At 31.0% G+C, this 27,230-nt stretch overlaps 1 protein-coding gene and 1 long non-coding RNA gene across 3 annotated transcripts; both read left to right on the top strand.

Annotated features, from left to right (window-relative positions):
• The first annotated feature begins 1,281 nt into the window (after positions 1 to 1,281).
• On the top strand, positions 1,282 to 26,246 carry LOC108911735 (MLX-interacting protein). Of its 2 annotated transcripts, none has more exons than XM_018716740.1 (16): positions 1,282 to 1,763; positions 5,083 to 5,189; positions 5,244 to 5,317; positions 6,900 to 7,025; positions 7,091 to 7,241; positions 7,454 to 7,546; positions 7,607 to 7,725; positions 7,871 to 8,228; positions 15,993 to 16,246; positions 19,010 to 19,181; positions 19,985 to 20,166; positions 20,220 to 20,459; positions 20,512 to 20,639; positions 22,844 to 22,967; positions 25,473 to 25,602; positions 25,659 to 26,246. In XM_018716740.1, the coding sequence occupies exons 1-16, from the start codon at positions 1,483 to 1,485 to the stop codon at positions 25,775 to 25,777; spliced, it is 2,658 nt and encodes an 885-aa protein (XP_018572256.1). In that variant the 5' UTR covers positions 1,282 to 1,482; the 3' UTR covers positions 25,778 to 26,246. The 2 variants fall into 2 exon arrangements, with proteins under 2 accessions (XP_018572256.1, XP_018572257.1); XM_018716741.1 differs by having other exon boundaries at positions 1,483 to 1,763; positions 15,993 to 16,180.
• Positions 10,701 to 11,756, top strand: LOC108911741. Its single transcript, XR_001964516.1, has 3 exons — positions 10,701 to 11,121; positions 11,247 to 11,416; positions 11,466 to 11,756. It is a non-coding gene; the product is annotated as an uncharacterized LOC108911741 (long non-coding RNA).
• Positions 26,247 to 27,230: the final 984 nt, after the last annotated feature.

Raw genomic sequence — 27,230 nt, 5'->3', positions numbered from 1 at the left:
TTAAATATATGTATTTTTTTAATAATTAAAAAAATATTTATTGTTACAGTCAAACATATTAAATGTGAAGGAATATCTTATTACAAATCCCTATTAATATGAAAATATTTCTTTTTGTGTCATTTATTATGTACAGTTGTTTGAATTTTTACCAAATAAAGATATTTTTCTTATTATTGTATTGTTTTATTATTAAAATTAAAAAATTTATAAATATACTGGGTGTTACAGACACGAAAAAAAAAAATTCTTGAATGATACAAATTGAATGCGCTGGGTGTCCGTCTTGTTGAAAGTAAAGAAAAAAACAAAGTTGGACGATCAAATTGAAAATTGATAATCTGTCATAACTTTTAGTTCTCAATAACTTTCTAAATAAATATTTTTGATATTTTTAAAAACAAAGGTACTTTACTTATGACAATTTTTGAAAATTCATTGTAAAAACACCCTGTACATTAATTAATTGCACTAATTTTTTCAGCTTACTAATTTAAGGCTGAGCAGAGATAATGCCCAGAAGCTCAAATTTCAACTCGAAAAATTTTTGTCATTTACATCATACGTGCACACAATCCGTGGACACTGTATGTAATAAGTAATAACGATAAATGCGTAACTTGTTAAATCTTGAGGGTATCAATAATAATGCCCCCTGGATCTTGACGGCGTGCAAACGTCAAAATTTGTGGGCAAATATCAGCCCTTATTTTTTTAAATCTAGTGGAAAGCGCGCTGGACTTCATTTTTACTGTTGTCGAGTGATCCAAGCATGATGATCGTCTTTGTATGGTGTCTATCTTTCACAATACATTAAAAATAAACATTTACCTTGAAAAAGTTTATTATAAAAAAGTGCTACATTTATCAATAAATAAATAAATATAAAATACCATATAATTTAAATTTCTGGTGGTTTCCATTTTGTACCCCCAATTTGTACAGAAATTCGTAATTAACAAATAATGCTTATGCTCTTATTAATTAACAATAGTTAATTAAAATGTCTTTTACAAATACTTATTGTTAAATGAAGAGAGATCGAATCTAATTCAATTTTCACCCTAGACTCTTGACCGCACTAGCTCTATCTCTATCGCACATATCTGTGCAGTACAGAGTGATTAACAAAATATTTGTTAAGAAAGACAATTAGCCATAGGCCACGGGCCTCAAATTTTTGCAATATATTTGTGCTCAATAAGTTAGCTCTTTTCTATGGGTTTTCATTTATTTTTTACAAAGTTGGTGTTCATGTGAGCCAAACTTTGCGCTTGTAGACTTATCAGTCAAGTTATTTATGGAAAATATATGTAATAATTTGTGTTGATGCTTCGTATTTAATAAGTTGACCCTTTTATCAGTCCTTGATCTTTCTGTGGTAGTGATAACAACATCTCATGTTGGTAAAATACAAAGCGTGTGGCGTTGTGTCGCGTATTGATCACCAATATTGTTCAGAATTACCTGTCAACAAAAGAGATGTATACAATTCAACATGTTCAGCGCCCAGAAAAGCCAGAAAAGGAATCTATCCACTCAGGACATTTCATGGTATCACACTTTGAAGCTGAGGAACAAGACGATGAAGACAATGTTGCTATACCAATCCCAGAGGTTACGGATACAAAAGCTATCGTACAAGTTAGGTCACAAAAGCAAGGATCTCTCATTGATTATGTGGAAAATAAAAAAAACCAGCAGCAGCTTGCAATTGACACGAGTTTGTCTAAACTCTTTCAATGCATGTCGTTAGCTTACAGGTTTGTCTTTCATTTTACCAGTGTTAGTTAACTAATTTGTCAAATTATCAAGGAATAAGGTTATCCATTTTTGTTTATGTATATTTTTCTTCAAATTGGTCTTTTCAGTTAATTTCTAAATATTTCTTATACTGAGACATTCTGTTTTTTAGATATACTTATCATGTTTAAAACTCGTAATTTCAAAAAATGCAAAAAGCATTCATGGGATATGTATTTATCAATATTAAAAATGTATTATATGTAATACTGTTTCATACAAGACATGAATGTAATGATTATAACTCATATAAATTTAAAATACTTATTCATACAACAGAATATTTTCGATTTTATAATATAACCATTGCTAAAGTGCTATATAAATTTATAGCTTGCAACATATGTTTTATCATGCAATCAAGACAAATTTAAAATAACACTAATTTAGCCCATTCTAATAACATATTCCAACTTGTAAACAGATTAATCCTCTGTAAATAGTTTATATTTATAACTAGCCTAAAAGTTGTAGAAACTTGTTTGCAAATATTTATATAGGTATGTTAATTAGGAAAAAATTAATTACACTATTTTTTCAATTGTTTACAAGTTACTAAGCTACAAATTTATATTTCCCATATACTTCTAAAGTTAAGAAGTTGCCAGGGTTTAATAAAACTGATGGTTATAATTTCAAAGCAGAATTGTAATTAAATACATGAAATTTGATGACTGGATAAAATTTATCACATATCAATTGTTATCAATTGACCTGCTCTTTTATTAGTATTTAATCTTAATATTCAATTAATCAATGATAATCTTAAGAGATACTCCATAAATACACATGTATTTCTGTAAAAATCAGTTAGTGTAGAGCTTTTGCATGAAATTTCAGTTATTTAAAAATATTTTTAATGAAATAATAAAGCTTATGATCTTTTTGTTTTTCACTTTCAATGTATGAGTAATATAAAAGTTTTAAAATAAGTTTAAATATCACAATTTTAAGAAATGCTAAGATGAAAGTTAAATGAACTCATTACAATGTAAAAAAAATAATGCAAAATTTATTTACTAGAATGATTATAACTGGACAAATTTCACTTGAGTCCAAAGTGTTCATCTCTTAATTATTTGTTTCTGTATTTTAACATAACTATATGATTACTTTGTGTTTATTTTTGTTATTTGTTTTGATATTGCAACTAAATGTTATTGTAAATGTAAACAGACATTGTTTACTTTAAAAGTGTACAATCATTTTATCAGATTACATTTATTGACATTTGTCTTCAATAATTTATATTTTTTATTTATAAAAGTTATTAGAAATTTGTTTCCTACTCAAGGACGCCGAATTCATTAAATAGTGTTTTCCGCAAAGACAAATAATTTCAAACATTTAATAACTGAATAATCTAAATCTAAGGAATGTTATGTCATGCCATCTGGGTATTTTCAAAGACGCCCTAGTAAAACGAATAAACAGGTGCAAAAAACGATCAAACCATCAAGGTTTTAGGCACTGAAATCTACGAAAATACAAGCTTTTTTATATATAACTCCACATGTAAATATTCTTATAACATTTACTTGTTTAGTCCTACATATAAAATTGTTAACTTTTATTTATAAGTACCTGAAAATAATTCTTAAAATGTGCGATTAGGATAACATCAAACGCATGTTTTACAAATGCTTTGTTTTAAGTTATAATTTTATTTGAGTAAATTTAAATAGTAACAATGAATAAACAGAACATTAAGGATTTTATTTTTGTGCTTACTTTTGTTCTACACGTTTTAGTTTTCAAGATTTCAGTACCTAAATACACCAGAAAGGATCCCGCACATTTTATATGGAAAACGGTCCTCCGGTGAAATTTGCTAAAAATTTGGGAAATTGTTCGTTTTGTACCCCTGATCAAGTGTCAATGGGGTCGAAGCTCAAAATGCCCATCTTTAGGCTCTACGGCAATTTTTAGTGGCCAAAAACGGCAAAAATTCATTTTTTAAAAATATTATGTTTAATGCTTGTACAGTCCCTTAAGTTTTCATTAAATTGTATGCGTGTGAGTATTTTACGTAGGAATATGTCCATGTCTAATTATATATGTGTATATGTATTTGTGTGAGAGGGTTTTTGAATGCACAATTATACAAGATTTAATATACACCGTCTCAATATTATTTTGTGGTTTTAATAACCTTCATTGAACTCGGAACTCTCATGCATTTTTTCAAAGAGTTCCCAAGAGTTGCCAAAGATTTTCCAAGAGTTCGCAGTTCATAACGGAAGTGGATTTCTAGAGAAAGAATGTAAATAAAGCGAAAGAGAAGACATGCTGAATGAATTTTTGCCATTTTTGGCCACTAAAAATTGCCGTAGAGCCTAAATATGGGCATTTTGAGCTTCGACCCCATTGACACTTTTGATCAGGGGTACAAAACGAACAATTTCCCAAATTTTTAGCAAATTTCACCGGAAGACCGTTTTCCATATAAAATGTGCGGGGTCCTTTGACTATTTCTCGGCCAGGGATATGGTCACCTTAATAATTTCACATAGAATGTTTCTTGCTCTCTGCCAATTAATGGTGGTTGTCACGAAATTAGTTTACTTCTTTTTACTACATATGGGGAATTCCATGACAAATCATTGACGTGACCATTTTCAATTTTCCAGATTTGTTTGATATTATTTAGTACCCATTCATAATTTTTATTTCAACCCACCAAGAAGTTAGTTGAATATTCTGGGTAAAAAATTTTGATAGCTGATCTAAATAGGTACTAAATAACAAAAAAATAGGAAAATTAAAAATGGTTTGGTCACGACCTGAGTAATTTGTCATGGTATGCTCCATATGTATCTCGTTTTATATAGGTAAAACCATTTTACCTGCTTATTTATAGATCATCAGTTGTAATTATTTTCTGATTTTTTTTTGTTTGTGTTATTTTTATTATTTAAACTGTACTGTTTGATATCAGTCAATAAAATCAAATAATCCTTAACTATCAGAATATGGAATAGAACGGTATTTACAAGATTACTTTCATAAATATATTAGTGTATATATGGAATTTGTCCAGTTGACATAGTTGTGTATGATTTACTACAAATGAAAAGATACAAGGTCGCTGAACCCAAGGCATTCCTAATGGAATTCTCCTAGAATTCCTAATTTGCACTTATGTATTTTGATTATTTTTAAATTTGACGTAGTGTAGTATAAAGTGATGAGTTTATAATGAGGACTATTAATGAATAAATGTAAAGAATTTGTACAAATTGACAAAAATAAAAAATGTACCTAATGTGTTTTCTCTAGACAAAAGTTAACATCACCAAAATGGAACAGATTTCGTGGAATAAGACTTAGATGGAAAGATAAAATACGCTTAAATAATGTTATATGGAGATGCTGGCATCTGCAGTGTAAGTCGGAAAGTTACTCGTAAGATGTAACTTCTTTAAAAATATTTTTTCCAGTTATAAAGAAAGAGAATACTTTTGTATGCCAGTTCGCCTCTCCACTTGATGTAGACACGCATAACAAGCCTGAGGTAAGTAGTATTTTTTTCAAGTTCAATGGTTTTTTAAATTCTGCGAATTTTTTCATCTTAAATGATACATATTCCCCCTTTTGTTTGAGTTAATGTAATAAATTATGAGTTCATATTTACATTTATTTGTTTAAGTAGTATTGTAGTTAGTTATCTATTGTATCAGTGTTTTCTTTGAGATTAATGAGGTGGAAGTGATATGCTATCACATTTTATGAAACACAATATTTAAAATCATCCTTAGAACTTTGAAAAACATACATCTATATGTCTTCTGTTTAAATATGAAGGTAGTGGCAATATTAATAAATTACGCTGTTTTTTATCTAGTTTAACTAATATTCTTATCATTTATTTTCGGAACATGCTGCAAAGAGAACAAAAATCTGGATATTAGAATTTTATCAGCCAATATCAATATTTTGTTTTGCTGAAAATAACCAGATATGGGAGTGAAGTAGATTATTACATGTAATTTCAGTCAAAATCAGATCTCATATCAGCAAAATCATTTGGCAAATATTTTGAATGCAAGATAAGTTTTTGGTACATTCTACTCTTAAATAATACCTATCTAATCTAAATAAAACTTCTAATGTTTACTGGTTTATATAAAAACAAGTAAATTAATAGTGTGCAAATGGAATTTTGTATTGGCTTGAATTCAAATATTATGAACTTTGAACTGTTTACAAATACGGGATTCCTGTATTTAAAACCAGCTATGCTTAATGTTGTATTTTTAAATAATATGCAAATGCTATTAAGGAGCGCTGTTAGATTGAATCAATTTTCGTTTATATATTCCTTAGAAATTGAAGATGTTTATAATTTTCAGTAAGTGTATCTATAATATTATTCTAATTTAATGTTTAATATAATTATTAATTAACGAAATAAATAAATTAATGTAATAATTTTGTTTAATCATGGTTATTTTTTTTTCATACTTTTAAAGAATTCAACATTACTTTTTGTTATGAACATTTTATTTAAGTTGGAAGTATATACAATAAGATTCAGAAATAATAAATACAATGATAAAAATCTCCTTCATTAGTTTTCAATGCACTATAATAGAAATATGACTTTTAAACATTTGAAATTGTATATTTTTTGCATATGTTTTATAGTTTTAATGATTTAGTATTTTTATTATTTTAGACAGAGAATTTAGTGTTATTAATATGTTTTTTTTTTTACATAGGGACTAGTTACTCCAACTTAATTATTTAATGTCGTACTAGATTGTTATTCTGCAGTAATCATCCTATTTCGAATTACATTAAATAAAAGTAACTCCTCTGGACATTCTGAGTATTAAAGCCGCCTAGGGAAATTTTAAAATACATTATCATTGAGATGAATCATTTGAATGATAGAAATTACAAGTAAAACAAATAAATAATTCACACTAGCTATAGATCAGATAATTTTTAAATGAAATAGGCACGTGTGTTATAGTGTAATATCGCCCTCGGTCGACTACATTCCCGGGCCAGAAGCCCTCGGGAAATATGAGCATAACACCCTAGATACCTTAATTACTAGTAGTTACAAAAAAGTGGTTCATTATTTATAGGCCGTTGTTCTGGAAGGGAAATATTGGAAGAGAAAGCTTGCTGCCGTAACAGCTGAATACAAAAGATGGCGGATGTTTTATCGAAACAACCTTTTGGGCCACATGGCCAGGGATGCAACAGATACGGTAAGCACAGATTAATAATAACGGAAAATAATGTAATATCATATTTGATTATCATCTTAATTCAGCTCAGCGATGTGGACTTGCTCGTTTGGGATTCCAACAGTTCCGACAACATGAATATGATGGTGGATGAGGACTACATGGGCTTGATGAGCGATACGTTATTTTCAACAATCACTAATCAACCGTTTGTCTTCCCAGATTCTAGAGAAATTGGTAATTGTAACAAAAAATATATATACAGGGTGTTTGGGAACTGTGAGCAAAACATTTAGGGAGTGATTCAAATTCTCTAATCCTGTATATCTAATTGTTTGTGGTTTCCAAACATCTTGTATTCACTACATTATTTGAAATTAATGATTTTTGTATGTAAATATGTTTTGATTTAAAGTTATATGTATATTAGTAGTGAAATCATATTTTAGCTAAAGCTGGTTTGGCTGATTTTATCCAGCCGAGCTTGGGTCCACTTCAACCTAACTTGGATGACTATATGGATACGCTTGATCCGTTACAAGGTAAAATATCATTAACCTGTATTGTATCTTATTTTTTTTTTAACAAAGACCTTATTGTAGAGCTTATAAGCAGTAGGTTACCAACAGTGCCTGAAGAAAACCAATCCACACAACAGACACAACAGCTGACCTGGGGTTATATAGATAGTTCTATGTCTTCCGCCACAACCAATTTACAGGTAAAAATGAAGGGGAAAAAATGACGGCGTGAATTTAGAAAGTTTACATAGCTTCAATTACAGGTTTCGAAAATAATACTTCATTTCTCAACAAATTTCAATTGTGTGAATTGTTAAGTGCAGTATAATTAATTTTTATTATTAGGTTCCCACATTGTCGTCATCACCTCAAATAAACCAGTACCAGCTCCAGCAAATACAGCAGATGCCCGTGGAGAAGCAAGTCCCCATCCAGGATACCCGGCAGCAGAATATCCAAGCTTCCTACAGTGACATGATCCTCCAGCAGCCCATAGAACAGTACGTTACCCATCAGAGTCAACCACCACCTTACTCGTCTGTGATCTCAAAAAATACCAAATCCATGAAGAATGTATCTCAGTCCAGGGGCAAGCTCCAGCAGAACATCCAGACTGTCTACAGCAAATCTATGGATAATATTTATCCATCCTATTCACAACAAAGTGTATCCAACCAGATTTTGGTCAGCGATCGAATATGCCGTAAGTTTATTTTATTTTCATGTTTGTCTATATTTTTTGGTACAAAGGTTAATTCTATCTTCGTTTGATGAAAATCTGAATAAACCAGTAATGCATCACATTTTGATAATTTCTTACTATATTTCTAATTTTCGCGTAGACATGTTTATCTTGCTGCAAATAACTTTGGAACTGATGAACTGCATCCAACCCGATTTGAACGAATTTTGCAGTTTAACATTAAGAACATTAGATCACTCCAAAATGGACCCCCAAAATTGGTCTTCTGATCAAATTTGGTAAACAATAAAGAAGTAAATGAAATCTCTGTAGATTTGTTAGCCGTAGTCGTACATTATTCAACATATCAACATAAAACAAATTCATACGTGTGGGGTAAACCTTTAACTTTTCATTTTCGAGCGCGAGCTCCGCTCTTCGGCGCTTGTATACTATTAGAAATATGCAACAGTAAATTTAAACAATTGTTTACTTAAAGTTAAAGGTTTACCCCACACGTTCGTTTTTGTTTTATGTTGATATGTTGAATAATGTTCAAGTATGGCTAATAGGCGCAAAATGTTAAGTAGCTTAGGATCTAAACGATGAAAATATTTTTGTTTTTAAATTGTAGGTAATTGTGCTGGCTAATCTACCATAATGGAATATTTTATAAATATACATAAATATATGTCCAAAAATTAAAAAACGGTGACGTATAAAACTAGGGTGACGTATAAAACCTTACCAAAACTGCAAAAATGAAGATACTTGAATTTTGCAAATTGCTTTTGGTTTCTGCATATTTACACTATGCGTGTACCAAATTTCAAGTGTCAGCAAAGCTTCGAACAAATTTGGCAGTTTCGAGTTTCAGATGCCGATGGATGTATAACACCTTATAGAAGAAAAAGTTTTGCTCTCCTGATTTTCGGCTTTAGTGTCATTATTGTATATATATTGAACTATAGTTTTCGAAAGTTTTATCACTTTTTGTTTATAATTGACATTTCTACAGCAACTTTAAAAAATTGACGTTTTATATCGTTTTTTCAATCTCATGGCTTTGTTATTACAAATTTCATAATCGGACCACCGTCATTTTGTAGCTATTTTTATTACGAACAAAATCATGTCCTAAGCATTTTTTCGTACAAAGTCATCCCGCTGAGTTATTTAAAGAAAACTACTAAAAAAAAAATTTTTTCACTATTAAATTATTAATAACTTTTTTTCCTGATAAAATACTTTGTCAGCAAATTAGCGTGTTATTGTACTCATCATTTAAAGTAGGCCTGTGTAGTTATTTCCGGGTTATCAAGGTTTGACACAGGCTGAGCCTCTACCAACTGGACTATTTGCCATTATTGTTATTATTAATAAAATTAATTTGAGGTTTTAGATAATAAAATAATTTGACATATCTGATGTTACAACTTTTCAAAATTTTATCCACTGACGTGTAAATACAAATGTTGTCTGGTTTCACCATAAATTAAAACGATATCCATCAACTCCGAGTTGCTATACATGCAAGTAGGGCTTACAATCCCGCAATGAATTGAAAATCCCGGTATTTACGGCACTTGACGTTAAAATCCCGCGGGATCTCGGTATAAACGGGATCCCGCGATAAAATGATATATTATTATAGTATAATACCCACATTTATTTATGTACCTATTAAATAAAACAAGTATAAAATTAAACTTCTATCATTTATTTTCAATATATCAAAAAAATGTTCTTTTTTGAACACTAAACATAAATAATTATGCAGATTAGGCTGTATTACGCACTCAAACACAGCTTAAGATAAACAAAATGATATGTATTTAATATAAAATAACAAAATTAATATCAATCAAAAAAATTATTAATTTTTATTTATTGTTTTTGCTGAAAATATTTCCGAAGAAAACAATATATTTACGCTGTGGTCTGATAAGGAGCTCCGTATGTCATTTACTAGATAACCGGCAGCAGAAAGAGCTCTCTCGGCCTCGACAGTTGTTGGGATTACAGATTTTAGACAAATATAGGCTAGTTCTAGATACTTTCTTTTAGAACGTATACGTTAATTATTCTGTGACAGACTACCACCACTAACAATGTAGAAAACAGTATTCGTGCCACGTGTGAAATCAACGACGCCAAACGGACAGTGAGAAGCAGCTGTGCACAATCACAGAATCCCGCAATCCACAACGGGATCCGTATATTTAAAAATTGGTGCGGGATCTCGGTATTTCGGGATCCCGGTATACCGGGATTGCAAGCCCTACAAGCAAGCCATTTTTGACACTAACTACTAAAAAACTATTGTAAACACCACCACAGTAAACACCATATGAATAACTAAATAAGAGGGTTTTATCTCAGACTAATAAATAAAGGGGACGCCGTTATTTACATTCGATAGTGAAGTGTTGATATATGTGTATTTACAAACATTGGTACTTGTGACGTCCTTGACGACGTTGATGCCAATGTTACAGTTTTATCTTTATAGCTAGGTACAGCGGTCATTTTAATTGATTAACATACAAGGATCTACCTCATTCTTGACCTCAACTTACAAATTAGTTACATTGTAATATTCATAAGACTATGACACTATTTTCTTGCAACTTGTTTTATAATTATAGATTCTGAATATTCGAAAAAAAAATACATTATTGAAATTCCTAGCAATACAAACGCCGTAAGTGGCATCATTGCCTGGTATTAAACCGTACTATGAGGGACGCCATTATTACAGTCTGTTATTGTGAAATCGATATTAGCCGAGTTCAGTGTTTGGTGTCTCTTTAAACTGTGTTTTTTTATTTAATTCAATAAAAATTCCAAAGTGGTGTATAATATGCCGACAATTACAGGAAAAGAGCCAAATATGTGCTACTTCTTTTCACAAGTAAGTTTGACATTGTTTCCATGGGCGTTCTTACAAGGGTGTAAGGTGTCTGTCCTAAGTATTTTATTTGTTAATTTATTATGTTTGTATTTTGATACTAACACTAGCTCTGTGTTTATTTGTAGAATACCATAAGATTCTGCAATACGAGCAGTGTGGCTAGAAAATTTAGCCATATCTGAATATGATTTATCAAAGGATAATTATGTCTGTTCGAAACATTTCCGTGCTACAGATATTAAGGAAAACGATGCCTCACACATGGAGCTATCCCTATTAGTACAACATTTGGAAGGTAATACGTTTTAAAAAAGTAATAAGAATAATTTAACAAATATTTTTAGCAGTGTAGATGAAAAGGTTTTGCCGTCTCAAAGGTTGCTTCCTTCGAGAAATTGCCAGTGAAGGAAATTTTATAGATGTTGCTATAAAACATCTTCAATCACATGTTGTCCCTGATCCGTAAGAGAGGAGCTGTCAATGCTATGAGCTCAAAATTCAGTTTATTTTTGTTGTGTGCATATAAAACCTGCTTGGAACATGTTTATTTTCCCATATGATTAAATGTTCAATGTAACTTAATTTTTCTGCTACTTTTAGTACAAATATGTTTTGTTTTCTTTGCATTGTTTATATTCCAGCAGATTTTAATGAAATATATTTTTGCTCCTTTTCTTGTAGTTTTATTTAAATTATTTATTTTAATAAATGTAGTTTTTTTTGAATTTATATTAAAGGAAAAACTTCTTAAAGTAAAATGATTTCATTAAACGAATACATTTATACTTTATTGACAACTTTTTGTGTAACTACAACAGGAAAACAAACATAATAATAATAATCTGTCAGACTTTTGTTTTCCAAGAGTAACTAAACTTTTCATACGATTATTATTTGACAGTTTTTCCAGTAATCGAGGACTACTATGAAATAATAGAACTAATAGCAGGCAATGACATCGAATGCATCATATTTTGTAGCATTGAATACGTTCACTTGGTAGCTATAGTATAATGACAGTTTCAATCGAGGAGTTTTCTTTAGTCACTTTTGTTCTGGAAATGTTTTTAAAATATTAATTATAGATTTTGAAGAAACCACTAACTTTTTCCTATTTATTGTCTATTTATTACACATGAAAGCTTAGATAATCGAGCACTTCTGATTTTATCAAATTCTATTAAAAAGTCTAATATGGTTTCCTTATATTATGATAGATTTTAAACCTAAACTCGGTACGCCACTGTACCAGGGACCATTCTGTTTATTTATATATCATTTGTTTATCAACATACAATAGGTTGAGGTTACATGTTTACAATGTGTACTGAAATAGGGAATGCGGTCTCCCCTTTATTTATTTCTCTGAGGGAACTTCAGCGCTGCAGCGCTTTGACGCAGCGGTTACTTGAATAAACAAAACACGGCCAGTTCGCTGTAGCGCTGTTTTAAAGTAAAGTAAAGCATATATTGTCATATGCTGGGCCGCTGAAAGTTTTGACATTATAAAAAAGCGGCAAAAGTTAAATTTTAAGTAAGGTTGAATTCAGCCAACAAAATGAATATTGGAGAAAGTAATCTTGTTTGTGTCAGGGGTGTATAAAGGAATCGTTTGCTCAACGTAGTTTTGATTTCTTCCTGGATCTATTGATTCTAAAGGACCTGCTAAATTTTCTACTTCATAGGCAACAACATTTAAGTTATTGTTAACTATGTTTAAAACTATTTCGTCATCTTCGTCGAGGACCTGCCCCATCATATTATTCATGATGAAAATATATGGGTTTAATATTAATAACTGAGAAATTAAATAGGAACTATTTTAGATGAAAACACGGTAAAATGAAATTATTTTTCCACCTTCTGCCCTAAACCATAAATGCAACCTAACAACAACAACCATTTAAATTTAAGTCAAATGTCATTCATCACTTTTACAATTGACATTTGTCAATCAAACCGAAAGTCATTCAGCGAATGCAAGCTGAAAAGGGCTGCAGCACTGGATCGCTGCAAATTACCTGAATACACCCATTGAAGTTAACGTGAACCATTAACAGCTGTTCCATGACCTGTTTACTTATGAAACACTTTAATTATCACTTGGTTAAATGAAAAAGTTAAAGCAGTGATACTTAAATATGTGACAAATATACAAATTCATTTTGTTATGAATTCGAAAATATTTAAGTATCAAAAAAATGTACAGGAAGACTTGTAATTATTATTTTTTAAAGAAACCATTAAAACCTGCAAATTTTAAAGAATTTGAAAGAATTATTTACCTGCCTTTATGTAAAATGCATTGCACAGGTGACGACAAAAATTATAGTTAGATACATTTGTTTCGAAGTAATTGGTTTTCATCAGTACGATGTAATATACTACACTTATAGCAAATAACAATTTTAATTATATGCATTTCGATTTATTAAAAGGTGGAGGTGAAAAATCATCCTACATTGAAGTTCGGCAGCTCGTACTCTGAAAATTCTGTAATGTTACGTTAACAAATTGTTTTGCTGAATGTTGGATACTATCCGAGGATTCAGAGGTGATATTACTACAATTAATAGGTGAACTTGTACTTGACCCTAAAAATAATGTTGGTACAGCACTTCCCATTACTGTTTTTTAAACATTTTTTACTCAAAATGGTCATCAAAAATAATGATGTGTTTGTCGGAGTAAATTCTGATTTACATAATTTTCGAACTGATTCTATCCACAGAAATTGTCTGTCTTTTGTAATTCTGAAAAAACTTTTATTTCTATAGAATATGTTACAGATATTCATATAGTAAGAAATGCTTTTGCAATTTGGAGCACAACATTGACTTATAGTTCTACCAGGTAAACTCATTTTGGATAAAAAAAAACGAATAAAAAACAGTAAGGCAGTTCAGATGTTTGATTCAATAAATCCCTTATTATATTAATCTAAAACAAAAAAATTTATTAATGTATAAAACGCAGCAACGTACCTGAAGTCCTGAAGATAAACTATAACCTCAAATCTCAAACATTCTACGTTGATTGAAATATTTCAGTCAACGCAATTCTATTTCTGTTGATTGAAAGATTGAAAATACAGATTTGATCTGTGGTTGCAGATTTTTGTTTAACAATTTCTATTAAGGATAATGTTTAGCTGCACCAACGTGAGATGGCCTCAGTAAATGCATGTTCTGTCCGCCCTATCCAATAAAATCCTCTTATTTATTTACTCTTACGGTAAACACTATCGCAATGACGACGATTGTAAAATCGGATTTTAGTATTCGGAGTCGCTGAGGCCATCTGGCTCTCCACGTGTATTGCGAATGATGCTAGAGACTACAGTTGTCCAGCTACGTAATGGTTGAATGTACTACAACTTCAATAATTTCTTTCTCGGAAACTATAAGGATTTTACAAAAATTTTTTTTTACGATATTGACTCCATTTCTCACACCACATCTATTCCCAAATTTTTTTGGATAAGTTCTGAATCACCCTGTATATAATAGCTGTAAGTTTGGACACATGCATCTTTCTTTTTGTTCCTGTCCATTGCATATATACACCACCCAAAATTATTTTCTTATTTTTAGTCAAGTGTTGAACATTATTGACTATAATTATCTATTCTAGAAATGGCGCCTAAGAAACAATATGCTAACCCTAAGGCAAAAGGTAGAAATTATTCAAATTTATAATAAAAAAAACTCGGTGTGAGTAATTTGGCAATACGATTTAATATTACAAAAACTGGAGCGGGTGAAATTATAAGAGAAGAAATATTGAGACATTTTTTTTTCCATTGAGCAAGCAATATACGGGGCTCATAAAAATGAAGTTTAATGAAAGAAAATGGGATCAATCGTTGCGGACTATTTTTTATATTGAAGTACAAGTATTCAACAATAACGTGTAAATTTCAGCCCGATTTGTCGATTTTTGGAAAAAAACAGACTTTTCTGAACTGAAATCAAAAAATGTATTAAAGTTTTATGGCCCCGAAAAAAAAAAAATATTTGCACATAATAGTGTAATTATTAAAGCCCAACCCTGTTCCGAAAGATGCCTATGAATTATGGAGATTTTACAAAAACGTTTTTTTTCGAAAAACTCGATTTTTGCAAAAACTAAAATATTTTTTAATTTTGAAAAAAATCATTTTATGTTGCTCATCAATAGCTATCCTTTCACCAAGTTTCATAAAAAAATATTTAGTTTTGAAAGAGATACAGCTAAGTATTTGAAAAAATTGCGATTTTTAGCGGTTTTTTTGCAATAACTAATTAATTTATTTATCGATTAAAACCGGTTTAGGCTTATTCCATCCGTATTAAAAATTCCTACAACTTTTTTGAAACATTTTTGTCTAAATTGTTTAGTTTTTTAATAAATGAAAAAAACTGTTTTTTTCAAACTGGACGCCATTTTGAAAATTAAACCCAAAAATTCAGGTGGGGTAAAGTAGTTCATTGAATTCTACGGAATTTTTACCTAATTTTTACATATTTTCAATTACTGAACTATTTTTTGGCAAAAAAATGGGGTATTTTCGACAATTTGTTTGGACTATTAGGCATGGTACTTTGAGTCTCGGTTAAGCCTTGGTTAAGTAATCACATGATTAGACTGAACATATACTGATTTATTTTATAATCACAGTCTAATCACTTGATTAATTAATCAAGTCTTAACTGAGACTCAAAGTACCGGCCTTAACCTATTAATGTAATGTTTTTTTTAATAAAAAAATTGTACTCATTCAAGAAACTTGGATCTGGGGTGGGATATATAAAATATACGTTGTACAAGCCTGGTACAAATAGTCTGCATATGTGCAAATGCATAAAATTAAAAAACCTCTAAAATTTTAGTGCCAATGCAAGAATTGAAAGATGCGGTGGAGTCCCAGCAGCAGAACCAGCAAGCTCAGCAATTGCAAGAGCAACAACAGCAGCAATTCCAGAAGTTAGTACAAGCATCACATGAGAGCAGACAGGTGCAGGGTTACAAATTCTCTGTGCCGACCACCCCTAACATTAAGTTCACATCACCCCAGCAGGTACAGCACCCACAAATGATGCCACCCTCCTTCTCCTCACTTTCTCAGTACAATGCTTCTCACCTTGTAAGTTTTATTTTCTCTTCTAGCCTCATATTTTCTTCATTCCTTAGTAGTTAGATATCTCTGCTAAGTAGGTACTTTTGGTACGCTAGTAAATAATTTTTGGGGGATAGTTTTACATGATCCGTGTCGCAGTATGCACTAGTATTGATTATTAGATGTAACTCTTAATCTGGGTATACATCTGAGCATGGATACGAGGCAAGACAAACTCACCATGATGAACCATTTTTTGTACATTTGTATGATTTTTGTCTTGCTTCACGCCTAAGCTTTATACTCTAATGCAATTATTTGCTTTTATATGGTAAGTCAAAATAAGTTTTAAATAACGTATTTAATATACAGGGTGATTTATTTGAATATGGCAAAAATAAAATGAATGGATGTTCCCGTTAAGAAATGTTTATAATTGCAGAAAGAAATACATAAAAATTTGCATATAAGAGACATACTCGTATTAAAACTTTTTAAGGTTTTACGTTCGAGGCACTGTTCTAATCAAAAATTACTATAATAATGCCTGATACAATGTGTTTGGAACAGTAATTTTATTTCCTTCATGTTGGCAATTACATTTCGGTAAAATTAAAACTATACGATCAAGTTTTACATTAAAATACAACATTCTGTTTCACTGATTGGCGATTGGTGTAATTTTTCACGAGATTTTATTCAACCAATTAGCGATCGCAGTCATATAATTTTTTCGTTAATTGCGTCCTGATATTGTACTGTGGTAATTCCATGAGCAGATCCTTAATATAATATGCCTGAATGATTTTTGAAACCATTTCATGATATATATATATGTACATTTTCTTTTACAATACATTATGTTATTATATCACAATATTCTTAAGAGGTAATTAAATTAAAATAGTATTGTTAAAACTTTTGCATACAATATGTATGAAAATTTAACAGTTTCATACTTGGTAGCAGTGGCGGTTCGTGACATTGAGAATAGGTGAATCATATTCATTGATTGACTAAAAAGAAAAAAAGCACTGCTGGCGAAAATTTTCAAATTTTCAAGGTCAAACGGCTTTAAATGAATCTGGAAATTTTTAGTTGCATTTATATTATTAATAATAATAATAATGATATTGCATTTATTGCCCAACAGAACAAATGTTCCAAATACAGGACAAAAAAGTATCGACATTCAAGTATAAACATTAAAAATATAAAAAATCATAGTTCTAAATAAATACAAATATATGGTTTAAAATTTATTGAATTAAAAAATTCAGTTGCATTTGCAATATTAGCGAAAAACTGACGTTCGCGAGAGGGATTTTCATTTAGATTTTATAAAAAATAGAAATATTAGTTCGTCTTTTTGAGTTCTGCGAACATTAATGCACACTGTACATGTATGTTCCAAAGAAGCTTTGTGGTTACGACAGCCTTGCGTGACGTTCCTAAAATTGTTAAATCCCTTCTTATTCCACACGCCCGACGTTACACCCACAATTATACACGGCATACAGAAAAGTTTTTTTAAATGAATACCTACTTCCACACAACACTCAACCACTTATACTCCGAAACTTTCGAACGTACACGTCTTTTGACTTCCCCTTTTTATATCAAGAGAATAAGGCAATTTAAAAAATTCTCTTTGTCCTCAATTTTCCATCTGGAAAATGGCATTTCCAATAAAATACATACTGGATCATACATAGTAAACATTTTTACAATTACTATACAAAACAAAATATTAACAAAAAACTGTTATAATTGTGCACTGGGTGACGCGTATTGTATAAACTGTTAAAGGCAGGCGATGGGCAATGCTGCTTCAATTTCTGCGTCACTCGTTCCCTTACGTCGTAGTTTAATCCCGAGTTGGCCACCTCGTCGCCATGACAATTACAATTACTATACAAAACAAAATATTAACAAAGAACTGTTATAATTGTGCACTGGGTGACGCTTATTGTATAAACTGTTAAAGGCAGGCGATGGGCAATGCTGCTTCAATTTCTGTGTCACTCGTTCCCTTACGTCGTAGTTTAATCCCGAGTTGGCCACCTCGTCGCCATGACAACCGCCGTAAACAACGCTACGAAGAGAAGCAGAATACAGACTAATTTCAGTCTGCGTCACTTGCTTATACCATACGTTATATGGTACGAGGTTGATGTTCGCACTCAACGAAGGCAATATTTTTTTAGAAGGCGTTCACCGCACAATTATTCTGTTTATTTCTGCGTATCATACAAACAAATACAATACATTTTCAATATAGAATTATACCTAAATTATAAAATTTATATAAAATTAAAAATAATTTTAAATTGCATAACCAATCGAAAATTTTAGGTGAAGCGGTGTATCACTTGCGTCACCTGGCGAGCCGCTACTGCTTGGTAGCCGAGTTATTGAACTAAACTAATTACAAATTAAGCAGAAGTGTTGCGTTGGCGGTTAGGTTACCAAATAATAGAATTAATGAGCTTGCAAACTGCCTTTAAATTTTGCAGATAATCTTTTATTTGGTAGACATGTAAAATATTGCCGTCTTCAAATAAATCACCATGTAAAAAAGTGTGAAAAGAAGAAAAAATGCTTTCAAAAAGTACATTAGAATATTTAAAATAAGAATGTTTAATATTATGAGAGGGAAATATAAATATTCTAAAATGCTTAATTTTTTATATATTAACTAATAATTTTATCTGGTAAAGTAAAACTATTTTATATAAAATTTTCAATAAGCAGCAGAAATTATTTATCAAGTACATCTTTTGTGTTTAGCTAAAAGACGAAAAACCGGATCTTAGACGTCGTGGAGCTCCTAGAGGGCGAGGAAGGTCAAGGTCCAACACAAGGGAGCCTCAAAAAAGACCACCCCTAATATCTGCCATTAGCGACCCTTCCTTACTTACACCGCAGACTAGTGTCTTACTAACCCAATTACTCACAAATAGTAAGTTACAACAATCAGTATACATTTAAAATGTAATGGCCCCTCACTTTTAGTGTTCAGCAGAAAAAAAAAACAATGTCTGAAGTGGTTTATAAGTAATATTTTTAAAATATCAGTGTTTAACTGAATGCTTTCATCTACAGTCGGTTTTCTATATTTATTTAATTGGGACTTGTCCTAAATTACAAAACTTATTTCCTGTTTTATTTATTTTATATATTTGGAGTTTATTAGAGTATTTGTTATTAAACAATTCACACTTCCATCTGTTTCGTTTCGTTGCCATATCCAAGCACAATTAAAGTTTCTTTCCTTATCTGTTGGTTTCACCATTTTTTTTACGATACAATTAAATTGTTTTGTTCGGTTTCAATAAATTTTTTCCATATGATATTTTGTCAGAACTAACAAGCAAAAACGTTTGATCTTTCTTTTTCCCCTAAAACTGACTTAAAAAATTATTTAGTGTTACTTGTAAAAATTAAGTTCATGTAAAGGCAAATCGTCGTAAAACAAGTGTTATTTTTGACCATTGTTTAACGTTTTTTTCCAAAAATGTTTTTTCTGTAACTCTGTGATTTTTGCATTACCGTACTTAAAAAAATTGATATAAGCTAAAGTAAATAAAAAGATGTGCAATTGTACGTTTTTGTAAGATATTAACAAATTATGTTCAAGTTATAACATACTTTTTATTATAACTTTGTACTCTCCCAATGTCTTGTAAATCACTCAGTGAGGGACCGACACATTTTAAACGTACAGTCGTTAGTTAACAATAAACGTATATGTATATTTTTAAGGCACAGAAGTTAACAATTCCCTCTACAGCCAGAGTCAAAACATGGGGTCGAGTCAGTCTAACCAGATACGTATAAAGGAAGAGACAAACTCTGTCCCCATTTTACCCCAACCTCCCCCCACTACTTTAATTATTCCATCTCAAGTTAGTATTAACACTATTCAACCTACCACGTCAGACCCGGTAAGTATGGGATTTTACAAACGTTCAGTCGTCTGTATCTCGCTGCTTTTCAGTTATCTCTGAGCAGCCCGTTCAGCAACTGCGAGAGCCCGGTTCTAGATCCTACCTCACAAAACTTACATTCACCGACATCATCGCAGGGCTCGATGGGTTCGCCTAACAGGGAGTCGTCCCATCGCGACAGGAGAGCAGGGCACATTCACGCAGAGCAAAAGAGGAGATATAACATCAAGAATGGTTTTGACATGATCCATTCCCTCATTCCACACCTAAACCAAAATCCAAACGCAAAAGTACGTACCGGCTGTTTAAGAGTATGATTTTTTTATATTTGTTTGTCTTTAGTTGAGCAAGGCAGCTATGCTACAAAAAGGAGCTGAGTATATCAGACAACTGAAGTTGGAGAGGAACCAACTTAAGGAGGAAATGATTTCGTTACGTCAACAGATCGAGACTTTGAACACTTCCATAAGGTATGTTGATTTGTACTCAGATTTTGATGTGGATTTATTATTATTTTTTTGGAACGGTGTGTGTAACTTTAAGTTAGGGGGGTCAGTTTTTTAAAGGTAACAGTACATATTCCCCAGAGTACTAATCTGAAATTAACTTTTTTTTTTTTAATCGAATGATTTAAGTTTTTTATCCACTTAAACTCTTCAGCTTCCAGACTCTGTTGAATTTTACCTTTTTAAGCCAATTGTATGAAATTAACGGAACGATAGAGACCAAAAGTGCAATGGAAAATAATTTTGTAAAAATATATAATTTTTGTATGACTGCATGTTCTTTTAAAGTCACCATATTTTTCTGACATCCATACAGATGAAGCGCCGAACATAAAAAAAATGTTCAAGGTTTTTTAAAACTTAAAATTTCTTGCACGATTCATTAAATATTAAGTAATATTGTTGCGTGAATAATTTAATGTACAAAATAAAAAAAATAAAATAAAAATACTTACTGTTCAGATAGATTTGTAATATTTTTAAAAATCATTTAAAGTTTTTAATAAAAAGTATTTTTTTAAAGCACTGTGTTTAGTTTGTGAATCTGTCAGTGACTTCTGACCTTGGCCCAGTTCAAAACCAGCTATTACTTTCCTTTCCGATTATTAACAATTTAACAATTTGATTTAATTCTAATTTGGAACCTTTACCTCCTTTCTCGTGTTTTCACGCCTTATTACAAATATGGACTTCTTTGTTCTGTCCCAGACCAGGCTGGCGCCTCCCAGACGCAGCAGATGACTGTTATATGGTGATATGTTTTTAAGAACTTACTTAACCCGAAGTGGTTTGGGGTTCTAATTATCAGTTTGTAAATTTATTAGTCTCCGGGACAAAAGCTCTTCAGACCACCCTCTAAATACAAATATTTAACCCTCCTCTGACCATAGTAAGTTGTTCTTAGAAGGCCTAATAGAACTATTGAGCCCGTCTTTCTGAAAACCGCCCCATAAATTACAGGGATCTGGCTTTTGTTACAAACCTCTACCCTCTGGCCGCTGACTGTCTAACTTTCTTAAAATATGGGTAATGGCACCAATTAAAAGGAGTTTCTTGTCCTATTATCTAATTGTGATGTGACAATGGAGTGTTAGGCAAACAAAACAAACAGCCAATGTTAATTCAGCAGAACGAGAATGTACAAACCTCTCAACGCTTCATTTTATTACATTTATTTCAGTATTTATGAGGTGTTTTTGAAATGGTAGGTAATTTTGTGACTTCTATATGAAGTATTAAACTTTTAGTACAGTGTGTCTTCATTGTTAAATTCCTATGTGATATAAAACATGTATACGAATCAAGAAAGATGAAATTTGAAAATATTACATGCCATAGCTCCCAATTAGATATGTGTTTGAGGTTATTTGAGGTTAAACTAGCTAGTCCACCAGTGAGGTATGAAAATTATATAAAAAAAAATTCATGTTCTGAGATGGAATTTCAGAAAACAAAGAGTAACCACAAAAATCACCCGTTTTTTCACAGTTCACAGAGAACTAAAGAAAATAGATAAAAATAAGTTTTTGGTCTCTAATTACTCGTCGTAAAAAATTAAGATGAGCATAGCTTTTAGTTTTTTAAAAATTTCCAAAAATCACGCCTATTTAGTGGTTGAAAAGACGCTCAAAATGAAGAATTGAATATTACCAATAAATATAAAAACTATTAGCATGTGAATTTTTTTATCGAATGATTCTTGATATAAATATTTATTCTCATTACTGAAATAAGCATGTTGAATTAGAAAATCCACCCTTAAGCGTGTTCAGGGGGTGGAATCATCCCCAAAAATAGAGAAATAATCTTAAAAATTCCAAAAAAAATATATAATTCACATACTAATAGTTTTTATATCAATTGGTAATATTCAAATTCTTCATTTTTGGCATTTTTTCAACCCCTAAGTAGGGGCGATTTTTTAAATTTTCAAAATACTAAAAGCTATGCTCATTTCAGTTTTTTGCGGCAAGTAATTTGCTACAAAAAACATATTTTTATGTATTTTTTTAATTCTCTGCTAATTGTGAAAAAATGGTCGAAAATCACAAGTTTTTCGCGGTCACTCTTTGATATGTGTTTCTAATCATCAAAGGTAGCCTCTGTATAAATGTGAACCCCATTCAAAGTTACACCCTATATAAAGAAATTGCTTATGTTTTTTACAGTAATTGTCAGTCCATGTTACCTGCCACTGGGGCCCCTGTTTCTCGAAGGAGGGACAGTAAGATGCAAGAGATGTTTGACGAATATATTAAAACAAGGACCAGGGAAAACTGGAAGTTTTGGATTGTATCCTTTCAGCAGTATATACATGGTGTTTTGAAAAAAAGATGCTATGATTTGAGACGTTGATAGAACATAAAAAATATTTTTCCCATGCGCCTTGATTGGATTATCTTTTTTTGGTTTTGAAATACAGTGTCAAACATTCCATTTAAAAACTTCATTTTTAAAAAATTACCATATATATTTTTTAAAATAATGTATTGCATTTGGTACAACTAGGGTTCTAAGGATGCTAAAATTTTAGTATTTTAATTTTTAATTGGAGTTGAAATTTAAAATTTTTTCGATACACTTATTAAACCGGTTAATTTAGTTTTTTACTCTCAATGTTTTTCAGTTAAAATCGTAAAAACTAAAAAGTCCCCTGTTCTGACTGATTTTATATTTAAACTGTTCAGTGCAGTTTTCTAGAATGTGTCAAAACTTCAAAGAGGGGCTGAGGGGACTAAATGGGGTTGGTCAGAGTTTGATCAAATGTTTGATGACGTCGTCAAACATATTCGTCAAGAGCAGTTTATTTAAAAAATGGTTTCTTTATACGTAATAAACAAATGGCGATATGAATTAAAAAGGTTTATAATTTTTTTGGGACATCGACTGCTGATGCTGCTCTGCCGCTGGATCCTAAAATCTATGTATCGCTAAATTGAATGTAATAGTAGGAATAGTTTTAAATAACAGCTACACTAATATTATGCAACACTACTTTTTCTCATCTTTTTGGCAGCATACGGATTCTGCGTCGAAAGAACAACTAATCTTTTGATGCTATCCACCAATTGATCCAATTTTTGGTATCTTCCTAAGATTGGAAGCGTTGCTTAGCAGGCCATGTTCTACGGATCAGGACAAGTAGTAATCCGATGGAGCAATATCTGGTGAATATGGCGGATGGGGTAAATCAGTCCATTTCTGCGTTTAGTAATTTCAGTATTTCTTGACTTCATGAGCAACATGTGGTCAAGTGTTCTTGAAAATTACTTTATCGTGCCTTTGCTCGAATTTAGGCCACTTTTCCTTCAATGCATAGCTCAAACATATCAATTGTATTCGGTAGCATTCACCACTGATAGTTTCATTTGGTTGAAGCAGCTCATAGTACACAACACCAAGCTGGTTTCACCAAATACAGAGTATGGTCTTCGAACCATGAATATTTGGCCTTACCGACGATGTTGATGTCTTACCAATCAAACCCCACAATTTTTTACACTTGGGTCCATCACCAGTGATGATATGATGCAAAAAAACCCTTTCTTTTTTGCTGTTGAAGCAATTTCACATGTGAAAAATTGCCGTTCAATATCTCGGCTTCAGTTCCTATGGCACCCAATTTACTTGCTTTTAAATCATATCGAGTGCATTTAAATGTTTGGAAACTGTTGTGCAATCAACATTCAAGGATTCAACAAATTCATCTTGTGTTTGAAATGAATCTTGGACGAGTAATGCTTCCAATTATCCTTATCTTCCAATTTTTTCGGTTAATCACGGCGTTCTTTGTCAACTGTATCAAAATCACCACTTCTAAAATATCGAAATCAATACTCATACATTTTTATCGATGGAGTAAGTTCGCCCTAAGTTTCCAACAGCACTCGATGACTTTCAACAGCACTTTTTAAAAAAAGAAAAGTAAAACTTCCACAAATGGTGTTTTGTTGGCTCGTAATGCTACATCTTCAGAGCTGAGAAAAAATATGTTGTTTACACTTCGGCAAAATGACACATAATAAGAAGTAACGCCTAATGACAGAGATTTAACATGAATATAATTACAGAAGGACCCGATTCGATGTAGCATAAGTTGCGCCATCTATTGTAAATCTGTGAAAATTAATTCACAGTCCTTGTAATTTTGAATGAATGAATCAATCTATCAATTGTAACTGATAAGCTGATTATTAAGATAATGCAATTATGTCCGTATCTATGGAAAACTAACAACATTTACAAATGTGTTATTTTCAAAAACTTACACATAATAAATATCAGTGCATCCATTGCTTTTAAAGATATTGGCAAGGTTATATTTAAAAAATGTATTTGATGCTTTGTGTCTGTAGGCTAAAAATTATCTTATTTTCTGATCTATCAACCCCTGAATTTAGGATTTTTCTAAATTTCCTGAATAGTCCTTTAATGATCAGTGTTTAAGAGATTTAATGATTTGTCAGTATTTTTATGTCAGTATTTTTTTCATTCTAAATGTTTTTAATTATTTATGTGTCTTTTTTATTCTACTCTAAATTGTTGTTTTATATTTTGTGTTATTCTCTTACAGTTTTTACTAACTACTGTTTATAATATGTAATTTATATCCTTTATATGGGCATTAGCCTGATTAATAAAATTATTATTATTATTATTATTATTATTATTATTATTATTAAAACGTCTCAATTTGCTTAAAAAATTGAAAAAAACTCAATGTTTTATTCAGGCGGTGATTTATTTTACATTAAAAAATTTTATATTCCTCAGAAAATTTTCCTCAACGAGACACAGTTTAGTTTAATCTTCAAGCCATTGCTGAACTCTTTCAATAATTTTGTATCGACTTCCAGTCTTGATGACCTTTATTCATCTACACTGCTTTGGATTGAGCAACATTGTACACTTATGGATCTCAGACCAGGTAATTACATTTCAGCAATTCCCCAAGTTGTGTATTTCATATGTTCCTGTTTTTAGTTGTTCTTAATTCTCTTCGGTACCTGTGCACAAAGACAGATATTTTGTCAGAACCAGAGAAGTTACCCGACGAAGCTCGAAAGATAGTCCTTAGTAGTAATCTCCCTCAAAGTAAATAGCTCACTTCTGGTGCTTCAAGCAGTTGGTTTTACATATATTTGCTCAGACTAATATAGAATCGTGATATGCAGTGCAAATTTGTTTTAACAGTACACTAGTTTGATAGTTTCCAGAGTTAAGGTCTTGCCAAATTTTTTAAATCGGGGTTTTTATACTTTTATTTTTTTATTTTAAAGGAATGAGTAAAATTAAGTTTGAAAGTGCGAAGATGCCTTATACGTTGAAACTATTTTTAAAGGATCTACCTTTAATCTTAATCGTTTTATATGTGACTAATATAAAATAGTACAACTATTCTTTATGTTTTTGTATATAATTTCGGTAGTGCCTTAAATGATGAGCGTGATAATTTTATGTATAGTGTTTCATATAGGGTACTTAACATAATTGTATAAAGTTGTTTTATGTTTTAACATTGTTAATTTTTATGTATATTACGTGAAATCAATATAAATACATTTTATTTGTTAAACAGTTATGTATTTCTTTTTAAAATATATATTATTTTTATTTCAATTTGCACTTTGAGGTGTATTTTCTTTCATTGTGTGAAAAAATATATACAGTAGACCTTCGGTATATCACGGATTTAGGGCGATGACACAAAAACGTGTTTTTAAACTTGAGTATATATATATACATACATACATACACATTAGCACAAAAAAAATTATTGATGATTAGTACATATTTTTTGTATGTACATTAGGGTGCTTCGTTTGAAACGAAATTTTTTTCGTTCCATTAGCTGAATATATATGAGCAGCTTTATCGACCGATTTGGCCGATTTATCGTTGAATTATTGCATAAATTGTAGATATAACTGCTAGTTTGGGTCATCAAGAAAATTTGTAAAATACCAAGATTTTGGCGGATAAATTGCTGCCAAATAATTTGGAGCAATTATTTTGTCACATACACTAACACAGCGAGTAAACGGCAGATAAATCTGCCGTGAATTATCGAGCGATATTTTGTAGAACGTCATCTGCGTGTTAGTACATGTTGGAGGAAATATCTGCGTGATATGTAAAATCGGTTAATTTCTGTCTTGGGTTCAGAACTTACTACAAATTCAAATATGGCATCAAAAGAATTTATTAGTGGACTGATTGAGTTATATCGTAATCACCCGTGTTTATGGAAAACAACCTTACAAGAATAAAAATATTAAAAACGAGAGTTATAAGGAATTAGTGGTGTATTGTATTCTTTCCACAATAATGTTTTAACCCACTTGTTTGCTTTTTTCTGCATTGTTTTATAATCCCATAACCCATCATTCCAAGTAATAAAACACGTTTAAAGTCGTATTTGTTTATGTTTTTGTAGAACACACAAGCAAATTACACTTACGAATAATAAATAAATTTGATTTTTTGGACTTCCGAAAGATCAACGATGACAGAATAATCTTACCAAATTTAGAGATAAATCTTTGTGAATGACAT

The sequence above is a fragment of the Anoplophora glabripennis genome, unplaced genomic scaffold, assembly GCF_000390285.2.
Source record: "Anoplophora glabripennis isolate ALB-LARVAE unplaced genomic scaffold, Agla_2.0 scaffold417, whole genome shotgun sequence".
Lineage (NCBI taxonomy): Eukaryota > Metazoa > Arthropoda > Insecta > Coleoptera > Cerambycidae > Anoplophora > Anoplophora glabripennis.
The sequence above is the reverse complement of the archived record's forward strand: the minus strand, read 5'-3'. Positions and strand labels throughout refer to the sequence as shown.

Excerpts from the sequence above, each read along its gene's own strand:
- LOC108911735 (XM_018716740.1), top strand. The coding sequence starts at position 1,483 with ATGTATACAATTCAACATGTTCAGCGCCCAGAAAAGCCAGAAAAGGAA. Across the intron at positions 20,460-20,511 it reads ACCAAAATCCAAACGCAAAA|TTGAGCAAGGCAGCTATGCT; the intron begins GTACGTACCGGC and ends GTTTGTCTTTAG. Across the intron at positions 20,640-22,843 it reads ACTTTGAACACTTCCATAAG|TAATTGTCAGTCCATGTTAC; the intron begins GTATGTTGATTT and ends TGTTTTTTACAG.